The sequence below is a fragment of the Peromyscus maniculatus genome, chromosome 5 (genome assembly GCF_049852395.1).
Source record: "Peromyscus maniculatus bairdii isolate BWxNUB_F1_BW_parent chromosome 5, HU_Pman_BW_mat_3.1, whole genome shotgun sequence".
In the NCBI taxonomy this organism is placed as follows: Eukaryota; Metazoa; Chordata; class Mammalia; order Rodentia; family Cricetidae; genus Peromyscus; species Peromyscus maniculatus.
This window is the reverse complement of record NC_134856.1, coordinates 53,021,792-53,041,102: the sequence shown is the minus strand read 5'-3', so window position 1 is coordinate 53,041,102 and position 19,311 is coordinate 53,021,792. Positions and strand designations below refer to the sequence as shown.

The 19,311-nt window shown below is 52.8% G+C and overlaps 1 protein-coding gene across 1 annotated transcript; it reads left to right on the top strand.

Moving 5' to 3' along the window:
- The first annotated feature begins 4,410 nt into the window (after positions 1 to 4,410).
- On the top strand, positions 4,411 to 18,250 carry Kcng4 (potassium voltage-gated channel modifier subfamily G member 4). Its single transcript, XM_006990170.4, has 3 exons — positions 4,411 to 4,763; positions 6,550 to 7,346; positions 12,730 to 18,250. Exons 1-3 carry the CDS (start codon positions 4,718 to 4,720, stop codon positions 13,498 to 13,500), a joined length of 1,614 nt encoding a protein of 537 aa, XP_006990232.1. The 5' UTR covers positions 4,411 to 4,717; the 3' UTR covers positions 13,501 to 18,250.
- Positions 18,251 to 19,311: the final 1,061 nt, after the last annotated feature.

The window sequence follows — 19,311 nt, the reverse complement described above, 5'->3', positions numbered from 1 at the left end:
TTGGAGTAGTGTGGTCTTATTGGAGGAAGTGTGTCACTGGGGACAGGCTTTGAAGTTTCCGGAGCTCATGGCAGGCCCAGCGGCACTCTCCCTTCCTGTTGTCTGCTGATCTGGATATAGAACTCTCAGCTCCTTCTCCAGCACCCTGTCTGCTTGCTTGTCGTCATGCTTTTCCCACCGTGATGACAATGGACTAAACCTCTGAACTGTAAGCCAGCCCCGATTAAATGTTTTCCTTTAGAAGAGTGGCCGTGGTCAAAGAAAATAGACACCCTAACTAAGACAGGAAAGCCAGGAGGTGGAGACACGTAGACACTGCCCACCGCAGTCCTGGTTTACATTACCTTTTCTTTGGAGAGCTCCAGAAGCTAACACCCACTGTTTTATCCCCGCTGGTCAGACACACGGAGCTATTAGTTCCCCAAGCCAAGCTGTCTGCTCCCTTCCAGTAGGCTGAATGCAGACACCAGGTTTTGCCCATCCTGCTTCTCATTCTCCACCATTGTCGCCCCCTATAGACCTCAGGCTCTGCCCCTTATAGCTCTCAAGTCCCCCTCCCCCTCGTCTGCCTGCTTCTCTCGGGCATCCATGACCCCCAAACCAAGGCTGAGTATTAATAAAAGATACACAAAGCTGGGTGTGGCGGCACAGGCCTTTAATCCCAGCACTGGGGAGGCAGAGGTAGGTAGATCTCTGAGTTCAAGGCCAGTCTGGTCTACAGAGCAAGTTCCAAGACAGCCAGGGCTACACAGAAAGAACCTGTCTCGAAAAACCAAACCAAAACAAAAGGTGATGATTCTGTAAGCCCCTAAAGGTTCCAAACAATGAGAGAAACCAAGTGGATTCCTATAGACGGTGTTTAATGTACCCGTCTTCTCTCAGGCTCCGTTCGCGTGGAGGTCATCGACTGCATTGTTGTGTCACTCGGCAGCTGCCCAAGGGGACAGGCGCTGTGTCTGCTCCAGAGATGGTGCCAGTTGAAGATTAAATGAATACCTCGTGGCCAAGATTCCCAAGGCAAGGTGATAAATATGTCCCCACAGCTTTACAAAGCAAAATACTTCTTGACGCGCTGTTGCGGGGTGCAGGAAAAGTTAAATGGGGTATGAGAAATGCCCAAACTTAAACCCCACAGGAGTCTGAGTCCCTTGTCTCGGTGTCCTACAGCACTGGCCTCCTGGTGTGGCAGTTCTCTACACCCCCCCCACCCCCACACTACCACCATCATCACCTCCTACCCTAAGCCAACTCCTCTCCTGGAGACTGACACTGACCCCAAATTTCCTGCCACCATGTTAAGGGCACCCCTGAAACTCTAGTTCATCCCCTGGTGAGGCAGGTGCTGCCTGGTAGTCCGTGTTCCACAACCTGCTAAAGCCCAGAGCCACCGAGGTGACAGTGCCTGATACAGAACCCAGCTGGACTGCTAGGAGACCACAGTGTACCTGCCCGCTGTGGCCTGGGAGAGGCACTTCCGTTTATCAGCTGCTGGAAGAGACAGCCATTCCAGGAAGGGGGCCTGCCAGGCTGTGCTCACCCCAAACCAGGCCGAACAGGCTCTGTATAGATGCCCCATGGCAGTGGTATCCTTTCAGGCCTGAGGGCAGCCATGAGCGGGTCAATGGGTCCTGGGGAGAAGGGGAGGCGTAGAGAGGGAACCTGCCCAGTATGCTAAGGTGTGGCTAACCACCACCAACCCTTCTCTGAATACTGCTCTCAGGGTTTTGCCTTTCCTGGACCATACCATCACCCCAGCTGCCCATCAGAATTCCAGGGAGACCCTACAGGGGGGCACTGCCCATTACAGGAGTACACAATCAAGGCTTGAGAGCTGATGCTCAGCCAGGGCTGGACCAAGAATCCTGCCCTGCGGAGCCTTTTGTTGGTCACGCAGGAAAGCCACAAGTTCGGTGATGTTCCAGAACCCATTGTCATGGGTGTGCAAGTCTCCCCTTCGCCTGCTTCCCCAGCCCTTCACAAAGCAATGCTGTTCACTTGATACTGGCCCGAATATTCACACCACTGTAATTGGCAAGTGCCATATTTGAGGAAGTTTTCTCTCTACAAAGCTAGCCATCGTCAGGGCATCACATACCACCCATCCACAGCAGCCTCGGCCTGGGTGCCCCTGTCCGCTCATGCATGCTCTGTTAGAGATGCTTGCACTGCTGTAAGAAGAGACAGAGACAAGGCTAAGAGAGAAAATGGGGCAAAACTCCTGCACCTGTATGGTGGCATGCCAGGTGCTGTGCCCTGTACTGTGACAATAATTCACTCACTGCTCACAAAGACCAGGGAGCTTAAAAGTGAAGTCACCCAGCTGCCCTGATGCATGGAGAGGGGAGAAAACCTGCCTTGGGGTCACATAGCCATGGCACAGCAGGCCTGGCTGGACAGTCAGGGCAGAACCTAATCCTAGCCCTGAAGGGGGAATCCCATGGGACACCCCTCCACCCCACCCCATGTCTTCTCACTAGCCTGGACCTCCTCAAGTAAGTCAGGCTGGTTGGCCAGCAAGACCCAGGGACCCCCTGTCTCTGCCTCCCCAGCACGGGGATATCAGGCATGTATTACCATATGGGTTTTAAAGAATCAAATTTAGATCTGCAAGCATCTGCAACAAGAACTTCACTGGCCAAGCCCTGAATGGGGCGTCTAGATTGACATCCAGACCTTGCATGCCCAGGGAGAACTAAGAGAGGAAGATGGCCTCCAGGGAGGCTGGTTAACCTAAGGAACTTGTGCTGGCTAGTTTTATGTCAACTTGATACAAGTTAGAGTCACCCGAGAAGAGGGAACTTCAGTTGAGAAAATGCCTCCATGAGATCCGGCTGTAAGCAAGCCTGTAGGGCATTTTCTTAGTGAAGGATGGGAGGGGGCCCAGGCCATTGTGGGTGGGGCTATCCCCTACCCTGAACTGGTGGTCCTAGGTTCTATAAGAAAGCAGGCTGAGCAAGTCATGAGGAAGAAGCCAATTAAGTAGCACTCCTCCATGGCCTCTGCATCAGGTCCTGCCTCCAGGTTCCTGCCCTGTCTGAGTTCCTGCCTTGGTTTCCCTCAGTGTTCTGTTACTCCTGATATGTAAGTCAAATAAACCCTTTCCTCCCCAAGTTGCTTTTGGTCATGGTGTGTCATCACAGCAATGGTAACCCTAAGACAGGACTCAATCAGATGGAGAACAGAGAGCCCGCTCTGGGGAGAGAGAATTCTGGATGCTGACTTAGAGGAGCTGAGAACTGGAGAGTCAGAGAAGGGGCAGCCTCAGCACCCCTCCCAAAGACGCTAGGCCTCTGCCTCGAGCCTCTCAGCTTGGCTGGTGCAGGCAGCAGGGAGGAGAAGTGGGAAGGCAGAGAAAATAGGCTGAGTTTCCAGTTCCTGCCATGGGCCAGGCCCCTCACCATGTCTGCAGAGCCCTGGGGTTCCCATAATACCCTTTGAGGACACCCCCCCCCCCCCCCCCGGCCCTGCCAGCTTCTCTCTCCTGCTTTTGTTCCTGCACCTCTCTGCCAGGCCACAGAGAACTGAGTGCTGCCAGGCTCTGATCCCCCTTGCTCCTGGACCCCCCATCAGATCCTGTCTGAATTCAGTGATGGCTGATGGCGCAGCTGCTAATTAGCATGGTGACCTTGAACAAGCCTCTGGGGCCCTCTCAGACAGAACGGAGTCGTGAAGGTCACCTGGCTGCAAAACCTTTTAAGCAAATGAAGGACCCGGGCTCAGCAAGCCCTACATTAACATGCTTTTGCAATTTCAGCCTTTGCTGCTCCCACGGTCCTCAAATGATGGGTGAAGAAATGGAGGCCCAGAGAGGTGAAGTGACTCACCAAGGACACACAGCAAGAAACTCCCTTGTGGTGTCTCCCCACCTACACCTGGGGCCAAGCTCACAGGAGAAGTTTGTGGCTTGGATTTTATATCCTGGGAGCCCAGCCCCTCCCCCCTGCTCCCCAACTCATACACCTTTCACAGATAAGGAAATTGAGTATGAAGACACTAACCCACCTGCCTAAGGGGACTCACATTGGAGGCTGGAACCTGGCTCCAAGCCTCTTCATTCCTAACCCCTTAAGCCATCTCCCCGATACCCACCCTAGGCTCTGAGGCTGGGTCAGTCTGTCCCAACCTACAAACTTCCCTGCAACCGCTACCGAGGCATCTCCCCACCTTAGTGCACCATGAGGTTGCAACAGCCTGGTCCGCAAGTCCCTAGCTGCCCCGGCGTCTCCTGAGCTCAGCTCCTCCTCACAGAGGAGAGAGGGCAGACACTCTCCTTGCCTCCCCGGTGGTTGGCAGAGCAGCCGCGGCACCCGCCTGCTGCCTGGCTGATGGAGAGATTAATCCTAAGCCCTTCCCGTCAGCACCCCCACCCCCCACCCCGGGCAGGACCATGCTGGCTGTCCCTGTGGACTTGGAGCACCAAGTCCGCTGCTGAGGCAGGACAGCTGGCCCAGCTCCCAGCAGCATCCGGACCTTCAGCTCTCAGGAGGAAGGAGGACTTCGGGGGTCCTTCTAGAAAGCCACTCTGCACCCCTGCTCTTCTGAAGGTTCAGAATGAATAAACTTCTGCTCTTTAGAGGGGGCCGGAGAAGGACAGAACACTGACTCTACCAGGGATGCTATGTTGGCAGTTGGTTTTGGTTTTGTGTTTTTTTCCCCCCCCCCCCACCTCTCTGACACAAAACTGCCTCTTTCCTGATCACTGAGAAATGGGCTCCCCATGCCCGGCAGAGAACAGGCTGGGGACACACTTCCTAAGACAAGCGGTGAGTTGAACTTCAGAGGAACTTGTTTGTTCTGGGGTGGGATGTTCTAGAGCCGTGACTGGGCTGAACAGCTTGGCAGAAGGGATGTTTGGAGTGAATGACTTCCCCCTGGCTCTGGAGGAGCTTTGCTGGCCAGCTGTTAGGCAGAGCAAAAACTGCAAAATCAGATCTGTTCAGTGGAAGGAGATGGGACAAGATTCTGGCTCCGGACAGAACCCCAGGCCAGGAAGCCGAGTCCCGGGTTGTATTCAGATGTGCCGTGTGACCTTGGACGAGTCCCTTCAGCACTCTAGGTCTTAGGTTTTGCTCTGGAAATTGAGAAAGCTTGGAAAGAACTCCCTGGATTTCAACACACTCCTCTCTCTGCGGGTTGCATTCCGCCCACTGGCTGTGTGCTGTGAACCAAGTAACGCATGCAAAATAACAGTGCACTGCAGCGCAAGTGTGGAGCCCAGCGGGCCTGACTCGCTCCTCGCTGTCCGCCGCTGGCATCCAGCAGGCTCGGAAACTGAAAGGCACTTTCATTTCCATTGGCTCCTGATTGGAGTGCCTCTCTCAATGGAAGGTTATAGGTGCCTGGAGAGAGCTCTGGCTGGAATGAATAGTTGAAGAAATGGTCACACAATAGGGACGATGAGACATATTATAGAAATAGTTTTTTTTTTTTTTTTTTAAAATGTGAGCGAGCTAAAATAAAAAACGCTTGTCTTAAGCGGAGCCCCTAAATAGGTCTGTGATGTAGAGAGCATTTAGAAGCCTCTTTGCTCTGTGGATAAAAAACTACAGCCCAGTGACGGACGTAACCACCTCAAGGTCACACAGCAAGGCTGGCTGAGGCAAACACAAGATGCATGTCTGAGTAGGAAAGAGTTGTCCAAAGTGGGAGGTGTCCTCCACCCTCATAGCAGGGTCCTCTGAGAGAGAAAAGCGGTGTGTGTGTGTGTGTGTGTGTGTGTGTGTGTGTGTGTGTGTGTGTGTGTGTGAAGCTTTCATGGGGAGCTCCTGAGAGCCAGGTGACTGACAAGGCTGTGGTGGTCCCTGGCTCCTGAGCATTTGGTGGCTGCCCCTCATTGTGTCCTACTGAACTGCGTTTGCTAAACAGTGGGCAAGATGCAGGGCTCAGTTTCCTCATCCGCAAAGGTGAGCTGCGCCTGTCTGCCTCATGGGATGGTTGGCACGAGTCTGTTAAAGGAACTGGGTGTGCTGGAGCTCCGAGAAGTGACCATTATGGGCACTGCATGTGTGTTGTTCCTGACCTGACCTGGTTCTGTGTCAACAGTGTGGGAACTCAAGCTTCCCCACTCACACAGGCCAAGCAGAGGGTCCAGAGAGACTGAGTCATTCCTCTGTGGATCTCCGCAGAGAACACGGCCACACTGCCCCCCACCCCTGCAGGGTTGACACAAGCTTTATCATTTGAGAAGGGAGAGGGGAAGCCATATGCTCAAGACCACACAGTCTGGGATGGCACAGTTCAGGACCCATTATTCACATCTCCATCCACAAGATGATGTCTGTGTCAGAAAGACAGAGATGTGCATGAAATACCACCTCCTTAGTGTAGTGGGCAGCACATCTGTATCCTAGATGTACATGTTTCCACAGGGGTAGGGTTGGGTCCAAAGGCATGGCCCAAGCATCTGGTAGCTGCCCAGTGAACAAGAAGTAAATAGAAGGTTCAGAGATGGCTGGAGCAGCTGCAGCTACAGTACACAAATGCAACAATGTTTGTACTACTGAGACTCATCCTCTCTTCCTTCTCTTGTTCTTCTTCCTCTGGAGGCAGACAAGGGAGCCCGCTGCTCCCTGGCCCCGCAGTCTGTGGCAATGCCCATGTCTTCCAGAGACAGGCACCTGCGTCCTGGACACCATCACTTTGGCTCCTGCAGCCCCTTGAACCAGCTCTGGCCTGGTCCAGAGCCTCCTCAGTCAGTCAAGGGCCTTTACTACCGCCGGGCCCGGAAGGTGGGCACCCTGGACGCCTCTCCAGAGGCCGACTTGAAGAAGGAGATCCTGGTGAACGTGGGTGGCCGGCGGTACCTGCTGCCCTGGAGCACCCTGGATGCCTTCCCGCTGAGCCGCCTGAGCAGGCTCCGTCTGTGTCGCAGCTACGAGGAGATCACACAGCTCTGTGATGACTATGATGAGAACAGCCAGGAGTTCTTCTTTGACCGGAGCCCCAGCGCTTTCGGGGTGATTGTGAGCTTCCTGGCCGCGGGAAAGCTGGTGCTTCTGCGGGAGATGTGCGCGCTGTCCTTCCGGGAGGAGCTGAGCTACTGGGGCATCGAGGAAGCCAACCTGGAACGCTGCTGCCTGCGCAAGCTCATGAAGAAGCTGGAGGAGGTGGCCGAGCTGCGGCGGGAGGAGGCGATGCAGCGCCAGCAGCAGCGCCAGACCTGCCACTCGGAAGTGCACGCTTCACGGTGGGCCCGCAGCATGAACCAGCTGCGAGAGATGGTGGAGGACCCGCAGTCAGGGCTGCCTGGGAAAGTCTTTGCCTGCCTCTCCATTCTCTTCGTGGCCACCACGGCTGTCAGTCTGTGTGTGAGCACCATGCCAGACTTCAGGGCTGAGGAGGACAAGGTGAGTGGTTGCCCATCACTAAGCAGCCCAGGGAAGCTTAGGAAACCATGGAAATAGTTTTTTTTTTTTTTTTTTTTTTTGAGACAGGGTCTCATGTAGTCCAGGCTGGCCTCAACTTGCTCAAGGAAGCCTTAATCCTCAGATCTTCCTGCCTATACTGGCTGAATGCTGGGATTACAGGTGTGCACCACCAAACCCTGTTTTATGTAGGGCTGGGAATTGAATCTGGGGCCTCCTGCATGCTAGGCAAGCTCTCTAACCACTGAGCTATAGCTCCAACCCTTTTGTTGTTGTTTTAAGTAGAGGGCTAGAGAGATCTGTTGGCCCCTGGCATCCTCCTCTCCTTCTCCTTTTCTTTCTCCTTCCAGCCACACAGCCTCACTAGCAGCCACAGAGTTAGAAGGAAAGAAAGGAATATAGCATAGAGAAAGACAAAAGCCCAGAGGCAAAAGGTAGATGGGATAATTTAAGAAAAGTTGGCTAGAAACAAGCCAAGCTAAGGCCGGGCATTCATCTGTAAGAATAAGTCTCCAAGTGTTTATTTGGGTGGGAGCTGGGTGGCAGGCCCCACAAAAAGTTTAAAAAACAGACAAACAAACAAACAAAAACAACAACAAAACCCACCAACTACACACAGGTAGAATGTTTCCTCTGGGTCAAGGTCACTTTAGTTTAAGATGGTTTAATAAAGATGGAGGAAAAGAAGAAAGAGCAAGGAACAAGAGAGGAAGGAGAGGGGCCAACCACCTCTCTTTCTCCTATTTATTCTCTCTGCCTGCCAGCCACGCCTATCCCTCTCCTGCCTAGCTATTGGCTGTTCAGCTCTTTATTGAGCCAATCAGGTGTTTTAGACAGGCAAAGTAACACAGCTCCACAGAGTTAAACAAATGCAACAGAAAAGAATGCCACACATCTTTGCATCATTAAACAAACACATCTTAATCTTCCACAACGCCTGTGCACTCCCACACTCTCTTTGCAGAGAGCTGTGAGACACCAAGGACCCCAGGAGCCATATGGGCCATGTCCTACTCTACTTTCCGTGGCTGGGATAAACATCCTGATCGAACACAGTTGGAGAGGAAAGGGTTGATTTGGCTCCCCCTTCCAGATTGCAGGCCATCAGTGAGAGAAGTTAGGGCAGGAAGTCAAGCAGGAACCTGAAACAGGAACCAGAGAGGAGGAGGAGGCCACTTACTGGCTGGCTACTGTTCAGCCAGCTTTCTTACACAGCCCAGGGCCCCCTGTCTAGGGATGGTGCCACCCACAGTAGGCTGGGCCCTCCTACATATGTTAGCGATGCCTGTAGGGCAATCTGATCAAGGCAATTCCTCAGTTGAGACTCTCTGAGAGTCTCTCGGCTTCGTAAAGTTGACAGCTGAAGCTAACTTCAAAAATGAAACAGGAGCCTACATTTGTTAGGAGGGTGGCTGAGGGCTTGAAACCAGAACGAGACAGTTCCCTAAGGTAGAACATTGTTTCTCTTCAACTTCACAGTACAGCCCTTATCAATGGACCCTCCATCTATATTAGATTATAATGGACAAAGAAGGCAGATTTAAAAGACACACACATACTCACACCACATGCATACACATGTACACACACACACACACACACACACACACACACACACACACACACTGCTTTCTTATAGATGTGCCCCACACAATACAGTAGGACCAGAGAACATTCCAGTTAGAGAACCACCACGAGCAAATATTTGTTGAACAAAATGTGTTTCATCTGACTGACCAAAGTTTTCTCCGAAAGAAAAAAGATATATAACATTCAAATCCTCAACCTTTCAAACAGCTGATCCCTGCCCAGAGACTGTAGTCGGCAATCAGGATCCCCCCCTACCCCCACCAGTCTTTAGCACAAAACATGCGATGGAAAAGCCTGCTTGCCCATGGGAATATCTACACGTGGATTTTGCTTCTGAAAATTAGGGCAGAGTAAGCCGTGTCCTTACCCCCGTCAAGGACACCGGGTCGCAGCTGCTGAAGAATCACACCTGGTCTCCACACATGTGTCCTTCTTCAGGGAGAGGAGACAGTGTGGGGGAGCCAGGAGTTTCCCTGTGCAGAGGGGTGAGGGTGTTGCAGGGCCTAACGCTTTGAAAATTTCCAAAGTATAAACCCAAGCTGGGCTTAACGCTACTGGGGAAATCAAGTTAGGGGCAGGTCACCAGTTTGCAGTCCTGAGCAGCCCAGAGCTATCCCTGAGAAACTGTTCCATGGGATAAGAGGGATTCATGTCCAGAGACAGTCACAGTGTCCTTGTGCTTACTCTCTGGTGGAGCCACCTTTGATAGGCTGCCCTAATACACCCCAAAGAGAGTCACAGCCTCTGGAGAGTCTATGCTCTTGCTGGGGATCATAATTCAGAGAGGCTGAGGCCAGGCAATCTTAGGATCTTTGTTCTTTCAAGACAGGGCCCCGACATTTACATAAAAAGCGGTGTTCTCTCTAATGTATGCCTTGTGTTTCTTATTTGTCCTCAGGGGACAGCAGGCAGGCAGAGAGTGGCTCTATTTAGCCAGCCAGCTGCTAAGGCTGGCCAGCTTCTCCTGAGGAGAGCGATAAGGCATGTCTATTCAATGACACCCTGAGGAACTCAGACCTGGGGATGTGACCCATGCCCCGATTCCTTTGCCCTGCCACAGCTGCCTTCTGGCTATGCTGCGCTTGCTGGGCCATAGGTACCTTGGTTGATGATCTATGTGATGTTTCCACTTGTTGGCTGGGCCCTCCTACATGCATTAGTGATGCCTGTAGGAGCTCAGTTGGTAGAGTCCTTGCCTGGCCTGCCGGGAGCTTTGATCCCTAGCAGTGACTAAACCTAGCGTGGTAGCACACACCTGTAATCCCAACCCCGGGAAGGTGGAGGCAGGAGGGTCAGGAGTTCAAGGTCCTCTTTGGCTACAGAGAAAGTATGGAATGCTGTGTCCGTTCCTGTATGTGTATTTTCATTCCTCTTGGGTGTGTGTACATAGGTGTGACCTTGCTGAGTCTTGAGTGTGAGTTTAACCCCCGGAGAAGCTGCCAGGTTGTTCCTTAAATTCAAGTTCCCTGCAACCCAGTCCAGCAGGGTGTGTGTGTGTGTGTGTGTGTGTGTGTGTGTGTGTGTGTAGGTCAAAGGGCAATTTTTTCCCCTTCCATCATGTGGGTCTAGGCAGGTTGTCAAGCTTGGCTTGGCGGCAAGAGCTTTAACCCACCCAGCCATTTTGCCAACCCTTCTTTTAATCACAGTTTTCAGGTACACATATCAAAACTTCTTAAAAAAAAAAAAAAAGACACTCCCCCCCACAACCCTACTCCTGTCAATCTAGACTATTTCCGTCACCCCAGAAGTTCCCCCGGGCCCCTTTGCAGTCAACCCAGGGTTCCCTGGGCAGCTGTTTTGATGGGTGGAGTCCTGGAGGTGAGCCTCGCCCAGTCCCCAGTGTTGCCGATCTGTGGTCTCTGGCTTGCTAGGCCCCATGTGCCTGTGTGGTCCTTTCATTTCTACGGAAGCCTCCTCGGGCCTGGCTCACCTTGCCTCTAGGAATGGGCAGCACTTTCCTCACGACCACCAGGAACAAGGCACACAGCACGGAGGCTAATTCCCACCCTTTGCCTGGGATCGGGGAAATCCCTGAACCAGATTTTTCTGTGCCCAAATCCAGCAGGATGAGGACAATGTGGACCAAAGTGCCCCCCGCCCCAATGGCCAGGTCTTCCTCAGAGAGGAAGAAGTGTTTTGTTTTTGATATTTGTCCTTCTCCCTTTCCTTCAAATATTGGCAGGGCTGGATTGGACAGCATCACATCCTCAGCTGGAGCCCCTACATCTGTCCTGGGTATCCCAGCATGGCTGCCGAGATGCCAGCTCTCGAAGGCAGGTACCAGGCTGGTTAGGATGCAGGGCAGAGCAGGATGCAGGCGGAGTGATTAGGCAGAGCCAGCCTGCTGCAGTGCAGGGAGGCCGGCAGCCCAGACCGGGGGAGGGAGGACAGGGTGTACATGGCTGGAATACCCAAACACCAACACCGGAGGCGGAAGCTCGGTCTGCTGGGCCCTCCAGAGTCACCTTCCCAGCTGCTGGTCACTGATCTGGAGATGGTATCCCAGGTCTCAAGAGCCTCTAAAGCTAAGGAAAATTCCCAGATGTCTGTAAGAAACAGACCTTGTAGGAAAGGCAGCCCAGAGTCTAAGTCTTCTGAGGATTCTGAAGTCAAGGGGGGAGATAACCCCAAGATCCCATGCCTAAGCTTGGCTCCAAGGCTTTGCATTCATGATGGACCCAAGAATCTGTATTTGTAGCTGGCACCCTGGTTGTGTTCCAGGCTCTCTTCATCAAAAAATGGAGCCCAGAGACAGATAGGGACCCCCTCTAAGATTGCACAGCACGTTTATGGAAAGCCTGGAGAATCCAGCCCCAAAGCTCTGAGGTTATCCAGGGTCCTGATGCAAATGTCCGAGCAAGCCCTCCCAGGGGGTTGGAAAACATTTTCTACTTCCTATGGAATGCTAGCCTCCTGCTGGGTAAGCAGGCTGCTGTCTGGGACAGTGTGTCATGTGGGTATCTGCTGGGTTCAGCATCTCCATAGCTGCTGTAGATGTGATTCCATCCTTTACTGCAGTCCCTTAGGGCAATGGCTCCTGAAGTCCAAGGAGGACCAGTAACTTCCTGAGTGAGTGAGGGTGTTGATGCGGATGTGACCCTTGGCCACACACACTCTGGGCTTCATCTCAATGGCATCCTTTTGCTCTGACCCTGGAAGGGACCAGATGGAAGTCAGCGAGAAAACTTCCCAGCCCTGGGCAGGCCAACAGGGCTTGAAGTGCTTTGGCCATTTTCTTCTTCTTTTTTTTTTTTTTTTTGATGGACAGACAAAAACATTTCAATTTAGGACTCCTTGGGCTTGGACACTGGAAGCAATTTCTTTTTTCACTTCAGAGCATTTAAATCTTAAACCCCCACAGTTGTCAACATTTTGCTTTGTCCACAGGCACGTGGCTCAGTCATATATTTGCTCATGGGCTTGCTGGCCAACCGGCCTAGCCTACTTGGCAAGGCCCAGGCCAGTAAGAGACCCTGTCTCAAAAGAGAAAACAAAAATCCCATAAAACAAGGCATACAGAGTCTGAAGAATGACAGCCCCGATTGTTTTCTGGCCATCACAGTACACCTAGGAAGGCTTTCAGAGGGAGGCCATTTCCTCACACCCCACATAGTCACCATGGAGCTACTTCACTGTGCCTTCACCAGGGCCGGCTGTCCCTCTGAAGCCACGAGCCCAGGGAAATCCTTCCTCCCTTGGGCCGCTGTGCCGTTGTGCCAGGGTCTGAGGAAAGCTGACTAACTAACCCATTGCTTCTGTGGCGCTCTCACCCCAGGGAGAATGCACGAGAAAGTGTTACTACATCTTCGTGGTGGAGACCATCTGTGTGGCCTGGTTCTCCCTGGAGTTCTGTCTGCGTTTTGCCCAGGCCCGGAACAAATGTCAGTTCTTCCGCGGGCCCCTGAATGTCATCGACATTCTGGCCATCTCTCCATACTACGTGTCTCTTGTGGTGTCTGAGGAGTCCCCGGAGGCAGGCGAGAGGCTGAGCGGCAGCTCCTACCTGGAGAAAGTGGGGCTGGTCCTGCGTGTTTTGCGGGCGCTCCGCATCCTCTATGTGATGCGCCTGGCCCGCCACTCGCTGGGGCTGCAGACGCTGGGCCTCACCGTACGCCGCTGTGCCAGGGAGTTTGGCCTTCTGCTGCTCTTCCTGGGTGTGGCGGTCACCCTCTTCTCCCCTTTAGTCTACGTGGCCGAGAATGAGTCTGGAAGGGTCCTAGAGTTCACCAGCATCCCCGCATCCTACTGGTGGGCCATCATCTCCATGACCACGGTGGGTTATGGGGACATGGTCCCTCGCAGTGTGCCGGGCCAGATGGTGGCTCTGAGCAGCATCCTTAGTGGTATCCTCATCATGGCCTTCCCAGCCACATCCATCTTTCACACCTTCTCCCATTCCTACCTGGAGCTGAAGCGGGAGCAGGAGCAGGTCCAGGCCCGCCTCCGGCGTCTTCAGAACACAAACTCGGCTAGCGAAAGGGAGCTTCTGAGCGACGTGGATGATCTGGTCCCTGAGGGCCTGGCCTCCCCTGTACGCTACGTGTAATGCCCACCATCTTAGGAATGTGCAATACTATCAACCCATCCCATGGCTGAGACAAGCTCCCGCACCTCTCCTCTCCCGTGGACCATCTGGGGGGGTGTCCTCAGAATACTGACTTCCAAAGCAGGAAAGATGCCAGGCCACAACAACATTGGTGTGATCCTGGGCACATCCCTTGTCCTTCCCCAGATCCCTGCCAGCCACTGGGCACAGCTCATCTTGGCAGGCTAGGTCAGTGTCCCTGGGTTCTTTTCCCTTCCTTGCATACTCTGTGATAATCCACCCTGGGTTCTGGATGCTCACTGAACTGACTACCACTAGTAGCCAAATCCGGAGTCTGCAGATTTCCATCTTCTCCCCTAGACTCCCTGTCCTGGTCCATGCTACCCCTGGGAATCAGAGAGCTTGGGCCCTGAGACCTACTGAAAGCTCCACATAGCCTGCAAGGCTTCCAAGAGGATCATGTGTTCTCTTGCTTCCTGCCACCGCCAACCAAATAATTTCCAAATGTGGTGGAAGTACTCACTGTTCTGGAAGCTCTTAGCCAAGAAGGCAGTCCTGGCCATTATAGCAAATCCTGCCAGGGTCTCATGGTGGCAAGCCTGCTGTCACCTATGGCATGCCTGGAGACTTGGGCTGCCGGGCTGCCTGCAAGGACCCAGTTGGCCAGCTGGACTCTTGGTGGACACTCTCTAGTTGTACAGCTCTTAGCCTTGACAAGGGGACTCTAAGAACTGTACAACGTCCTTTCAGAGAACAACAGCACCAGGAGGAACCTCAGCCTGCCTGGTTCTAGCTCCCTGCATCAATCAGACCCCCACTGATGGAGGATGGGCATTCCTGGTGTCTGTGTGCATCCATGTATCCACGTGCTCATCTGTCAGCAGACTCAGCCCTTGGATCCACAGAGGAGGCAGAATGCTAGAAACGTGACTTACAGAGACAAACCAGAAAGAAGCCGAGACCTCTGAGCAGCCAGTGGCCCCAAAGTTTCCCAAGACACAGGTCTAATGTTGGAGGGACGCTCGGAGGAACAGAGTAGGCTAGGATAAGGAGGTGATGGATCTCAGAGCCTTACAGAAGACAGCACTGTGACTGTAAGGATGACGGTCCAAGCGGAAGTGGGAGTGTCGTCCGTCCAGGAATGACCGGTGGGCTCACCTTCTCCACGTCACTACCGATCTGGCACAGCACACCTGGAAGACATCTCTGTGGCACTTCTCAGGAGTGACAGACACAGCTGCACCGTCATTCAGTATTGACTGTAAGGTCATTGGAGAAAGTATGGGGGACACAAGGAAGTGTCAGTGAGATAGGCTGGCCCTTGTGAATCTGACATGGCTCATGCGTGGGTACAGGCAATACTGCAGCCCTGCTCACGCGTGCCTGGCTGTTGGTCCTGCCAGTACTGGGCTGAGCCTGCTGTGTGCCAGGCTCACACTTCCCCTGACTGCAGCACATAGCCAATGACTACCCGGAGGAACCCCAACATCTAACCTAAAGTACATCTTGCCCACGTGGGAACTCTCACATTCTCTGACTCCCCCCAACAGATGTGTGTGTGCACGCACAGGTGCACACGCGCGCACACACACACACACACACACATACACACACACCCCTCCATCTCTCTAGACCTCAAGGTCTGGAGAGCACCCTTAGTTCTTACCAAGTTTACATGTCTCAAGCAAGCCTTTTGTATCACACTAGGAGAGCTGATGCCTTGAGGAGGCCCAAGGCATGCTGCTCTGCTCCAGGATTCAGTTAGCAGAGTCCTCGGGGTATTCTGGGAGCATATCAAAAGTAACTATACTAATCTTTTATGCCAGGTTAGTTTTTGTTTGTTTTGAGACAGGCTCTCACAGTGTAGTCCAGGCTATCTTTGAACATGTAATCCTCCTGGCTCAGCCCTCTGGCTCCCAAGCTGACATTTTTATAGCTGTCATTAGGCAAAACACTAAACAGTCAGTTTTTCCTTTATGCTCTTAAGAAGAAGACAGCATGGGTACCAGCTGAGGCCTGGGGGGTTCACACTGTCTATGACTGTGGGCAGTTCCCTTTGCCTCCCTGTAAACTGCTGTGGGCCAGATTTGTGGTTCTCTAGCTGATGTTCCACAGAACACTCTTGGGGGCTGCTGTTGTCAGGGGAAGGCCAGCCAAAAGGACAGAGGGCCCATTGACCGATGATGGTCGCACACTCACAACATCTAAAAGAATACAAAAATGTCTAAACAGCTCCTCTCCTCCAGGGCAGGGTTATCCACAAATCACTGTTCTGAGGTGTTGTGCTCACCCTGGAACCAGAGAAGAAGCCACAAGGGGACCTGGCCCCTTGTCAGATCTGCATCGATCCCTCTCTTCTGACTGAGGCCTCATCTGCATCACATGCTTGGGGTGATGTTTCCCAGCAGCGTGTCTGGCTCTCACCAGGCATCCCACAGTTCTCTGTGCCACCCAAATGTACCAGAGCAAAAAAAAAAGTCAAAAGTCAGCATTAGCTGAACCCATCAAAGACACTGAATATCTTTATCATCTGCACACATATACCCAGTTAAAGTTCTCACTAAATAAGACTTGGAAAATTGGAAGGGATGGCTTGATGTGGGGCTCAATTGAATGCTTCCATTTCGTTTTTGTTTTTGTTTTTTTCTCCTGGGTAACATCCTGGGAGATGGGTCTAAGTGGTCCAGGTCTGGCTTTGCATCTCTTTTGATATGATTGGATGGGTGGAGCAACAAGCATGTTGCTAGGTAGTGTTTTCATCCCCATTGGTTGACAGGAGCCTAGTGATCTGCAGCGGCTGTGGCTGTAGCCAAAGGGGACCCTTGACTTTGAGCCACCTTCAGGCTGTCATAGATGTGGCTCCCAGAGGGAGGCACAGTGTTGATTGAAGGTCTTTCTAGCCACTCGGGGTTGAGCCCAGCAGGAGAAAGATGAGTTAGTTCTTCAATGAAAGGGACTCAAGGAGGATCCTGACTTGGGGCTGTGCCAAGACCAAGGGCTCCTTCCAGAGCTTCTAGGGCTGCACCATGGCAGTCCCATCAAAAGATGAGCAGTGTGTGCCTGAAGGGCAAATGTGCCTCTGGATGCAAATGCACTTCAGAGGGTAGAGTGTCGCTGATTTCATTTGTTTCTCAAAGGAAGACTCTCCAAACAGGGTAAGGAGCTCTAATATCAATCAACGCTCTCTTGGAAGATGGAGAGACCAAGGTTCAGAGAGGGAAAACCACCTGCCTAAGGCCACACAGCTGGCTCATCTTATTATAGTCAAGTATCTTGACTCCTAGCAGAGTCTTTTCTAGTCCATTCTGCCTCTACCCTGGGCTCATGGGAATCAGGGCCTGTCCTCGGAGAATGTGCTTGAGAGGAAAAGAAAGCAGCAGTTTGCCACACCGTCCTGAGCTGAGGGGCAGAGAGACTGTGGAGTGTCCTGGGCAGATTGTACAACATGAGACATGGGAATGGACTTGCCGGACCTGCTCTCCCTCACATATCCCATGGAGATCCTGCAGGAGGCCACCTAGTCCTTCCCAGCATGGGCAACTGGGCTTCTAGGAGCTCACTGCAACCACTTCTAACCTGGAGGTGAACTGGGAAGGCACCTCCATAGAGGAACATAGAAAGGGACGCTCCAGCATTCAGTCTGTGGACGGTTTACCATCTCCCAAACCTGGCGGCTCATTCCAGATTCACCTGTCTGCAAAGATCCTTTCCTGCCACCAGATTTCCATCACTCAGGTACCACACCACACCTTTTCCCTTGGTGCACTGTAGGCCCCACTGTGGACACTCTCCACATCTCCCAGTCCTCATAGACACATGTGACAAGGGGACACTTTCTGGGTGGTCACTGGTACCCAGCCTGTGGGTTTGTAATGATTTGTGTGGTGAATATGTCAGATGCCGTGAGTCCCAGCAAATCTCCCGACCCCAGAAGAAAGAGGAAGAGGGGTTACTATCAATGAGGGGTAGTTCCTTTCTTTGGGAGGTGATCCCAGGACACACTATGGAAGAGCAGAGACGGAGGAAGGGGAGGAAGGGCCCAGGGAGAGCTGGCCTGGCCCAAAGATTGAAATAAAGCAGTAACATTAGACCTGCCTACTGCTTGGCTGGCCACATTGAAGGGCCTCTGTGAAGAGAACATATCCTTCTTGCAGGTAAATGAGTCCCCGAGACTCAGCATCCCCAAACCTGGGCAGCTTCACAGATTCTAAAGTGGGACCTTAATGGTCTCAGGGTCCTGCTTTTGTCTTTGCAAGTGTGGACAGGAAGGACCAAGGAGGGGGTGTGACTTAGGAGACACACCCCCAGGTGGGGCACAGCCAGGCTCAGCCCAGCCTCTGGACTCCAGCTCTAGCGCTTCCAGCCCTGGGCGGCCTGCTCTCTGCCCAGTGCCTGTCTTTACGCAGCTTTGACGTCTGGCCAAGGGGCGCCTCCTGGAATACAATGTCGGTTAAAAATAAAACAAGAGGCGCCGGCCCTCCCCTGCAGCAGCCTGCTGCCGAGGACACATGGGGGACTCAGTGCCACCACTTTGGGACCTGCTGTAAGGAGGACACAGCCAAGGAGGCACAGGCACCATGTGACACAAGGCGGGACAGTGTGGGCCCTGAGCTAAAAATAGCCTCCGTTGTATTTGCAGTGACCTGCCAAATGTAGACCCCTGTGGAGCCGAGGTGCCACCTGCACTTTCTGGGGGAGCTTTTGGGACCCTGCACACTTCTGAATTAAACATTAAATGGCATTAAAAAGAGGTACATGATGTCTCTGGTGTATCAGCGCCAGCATCGTCACTGGGGGTCGACCTCGGGGTCATGAAAGGGTTTTCTGAGGGGAGAAGGGTAGGAGCCAGACCACCCATCCCGAGCCATCTGAAAGGCTTAAGTCAGAGTGTAGATAGAAGTCAGGTGTGGTGGCAAACACCTGTAACCCTAGTACTCTGGAGGACCCTCCTAAGTTCAAGACAACACTGGGCTCTATAGAAAATCTGACTAGCCTGGGCTACATAGAGACTCTGAGGCCAGCCTGGGATATATGAAGAATCCCAACTGGTCCTCTATGTCCACAGAGTTAATCTGTGGAGAAGCCTTGAGCAAGAGTGTGTACAACCCTGGCAGCCACCCAGCTCTGCAGAAAGTGGGAGCCAGGACCCCTCACACCCTCTCAAAGCCCAGGAAAAACCATGGGGGAAGGTGTGACCACAGGGAAAACACCCCCCATGCAGTGGCGTGATCCAGCCTGCCGGTCGCTGGGCAGCTGGGTGGGGGAGCTTCCTAAACAGCTGTGTAGACACAGAAAAGCCAAGAGCTCACTGGACAACACCATGTTTCTCTTGTCTGCCGCTCTCCTGACCCAGGGATGGGAACAGCACCCACCGCTTTGAGAACACCCCAGAAATCTCAGGGTGATCTGACTCCAAGTTGAGGAAGCTCCATTCAGACTTCATTAGACAAACAAAAGGAACAGTGTTAGTTCTCAGAACTGAAAATCCGGGCGGACATCAGGAGTGGTTCCATCCAGGGATTCAGCCAATACCATCAGTATCAAACAAGCTCCTTTTCACCGCATCTTCCCTCTGTCTTTCTGGGTATATTACCTTCACGCCTAGGCTTTCCTCCTGGCCACAAGATGGCTTCACCAGCTCCAAATTTCACACTTTCATTCCACCAGGCCCTGAAGAGCAAAAGCTCCCTTTATCCTAGAATCCCAGACACGTCTTCTCACTGGCCTTAAGTGGGTTACATACCAAGCCTAAACCTGACACCAACTGGTTCATGAAGCTTTAGGCTCACCTGGGAGCAGATGCTAGGCTGA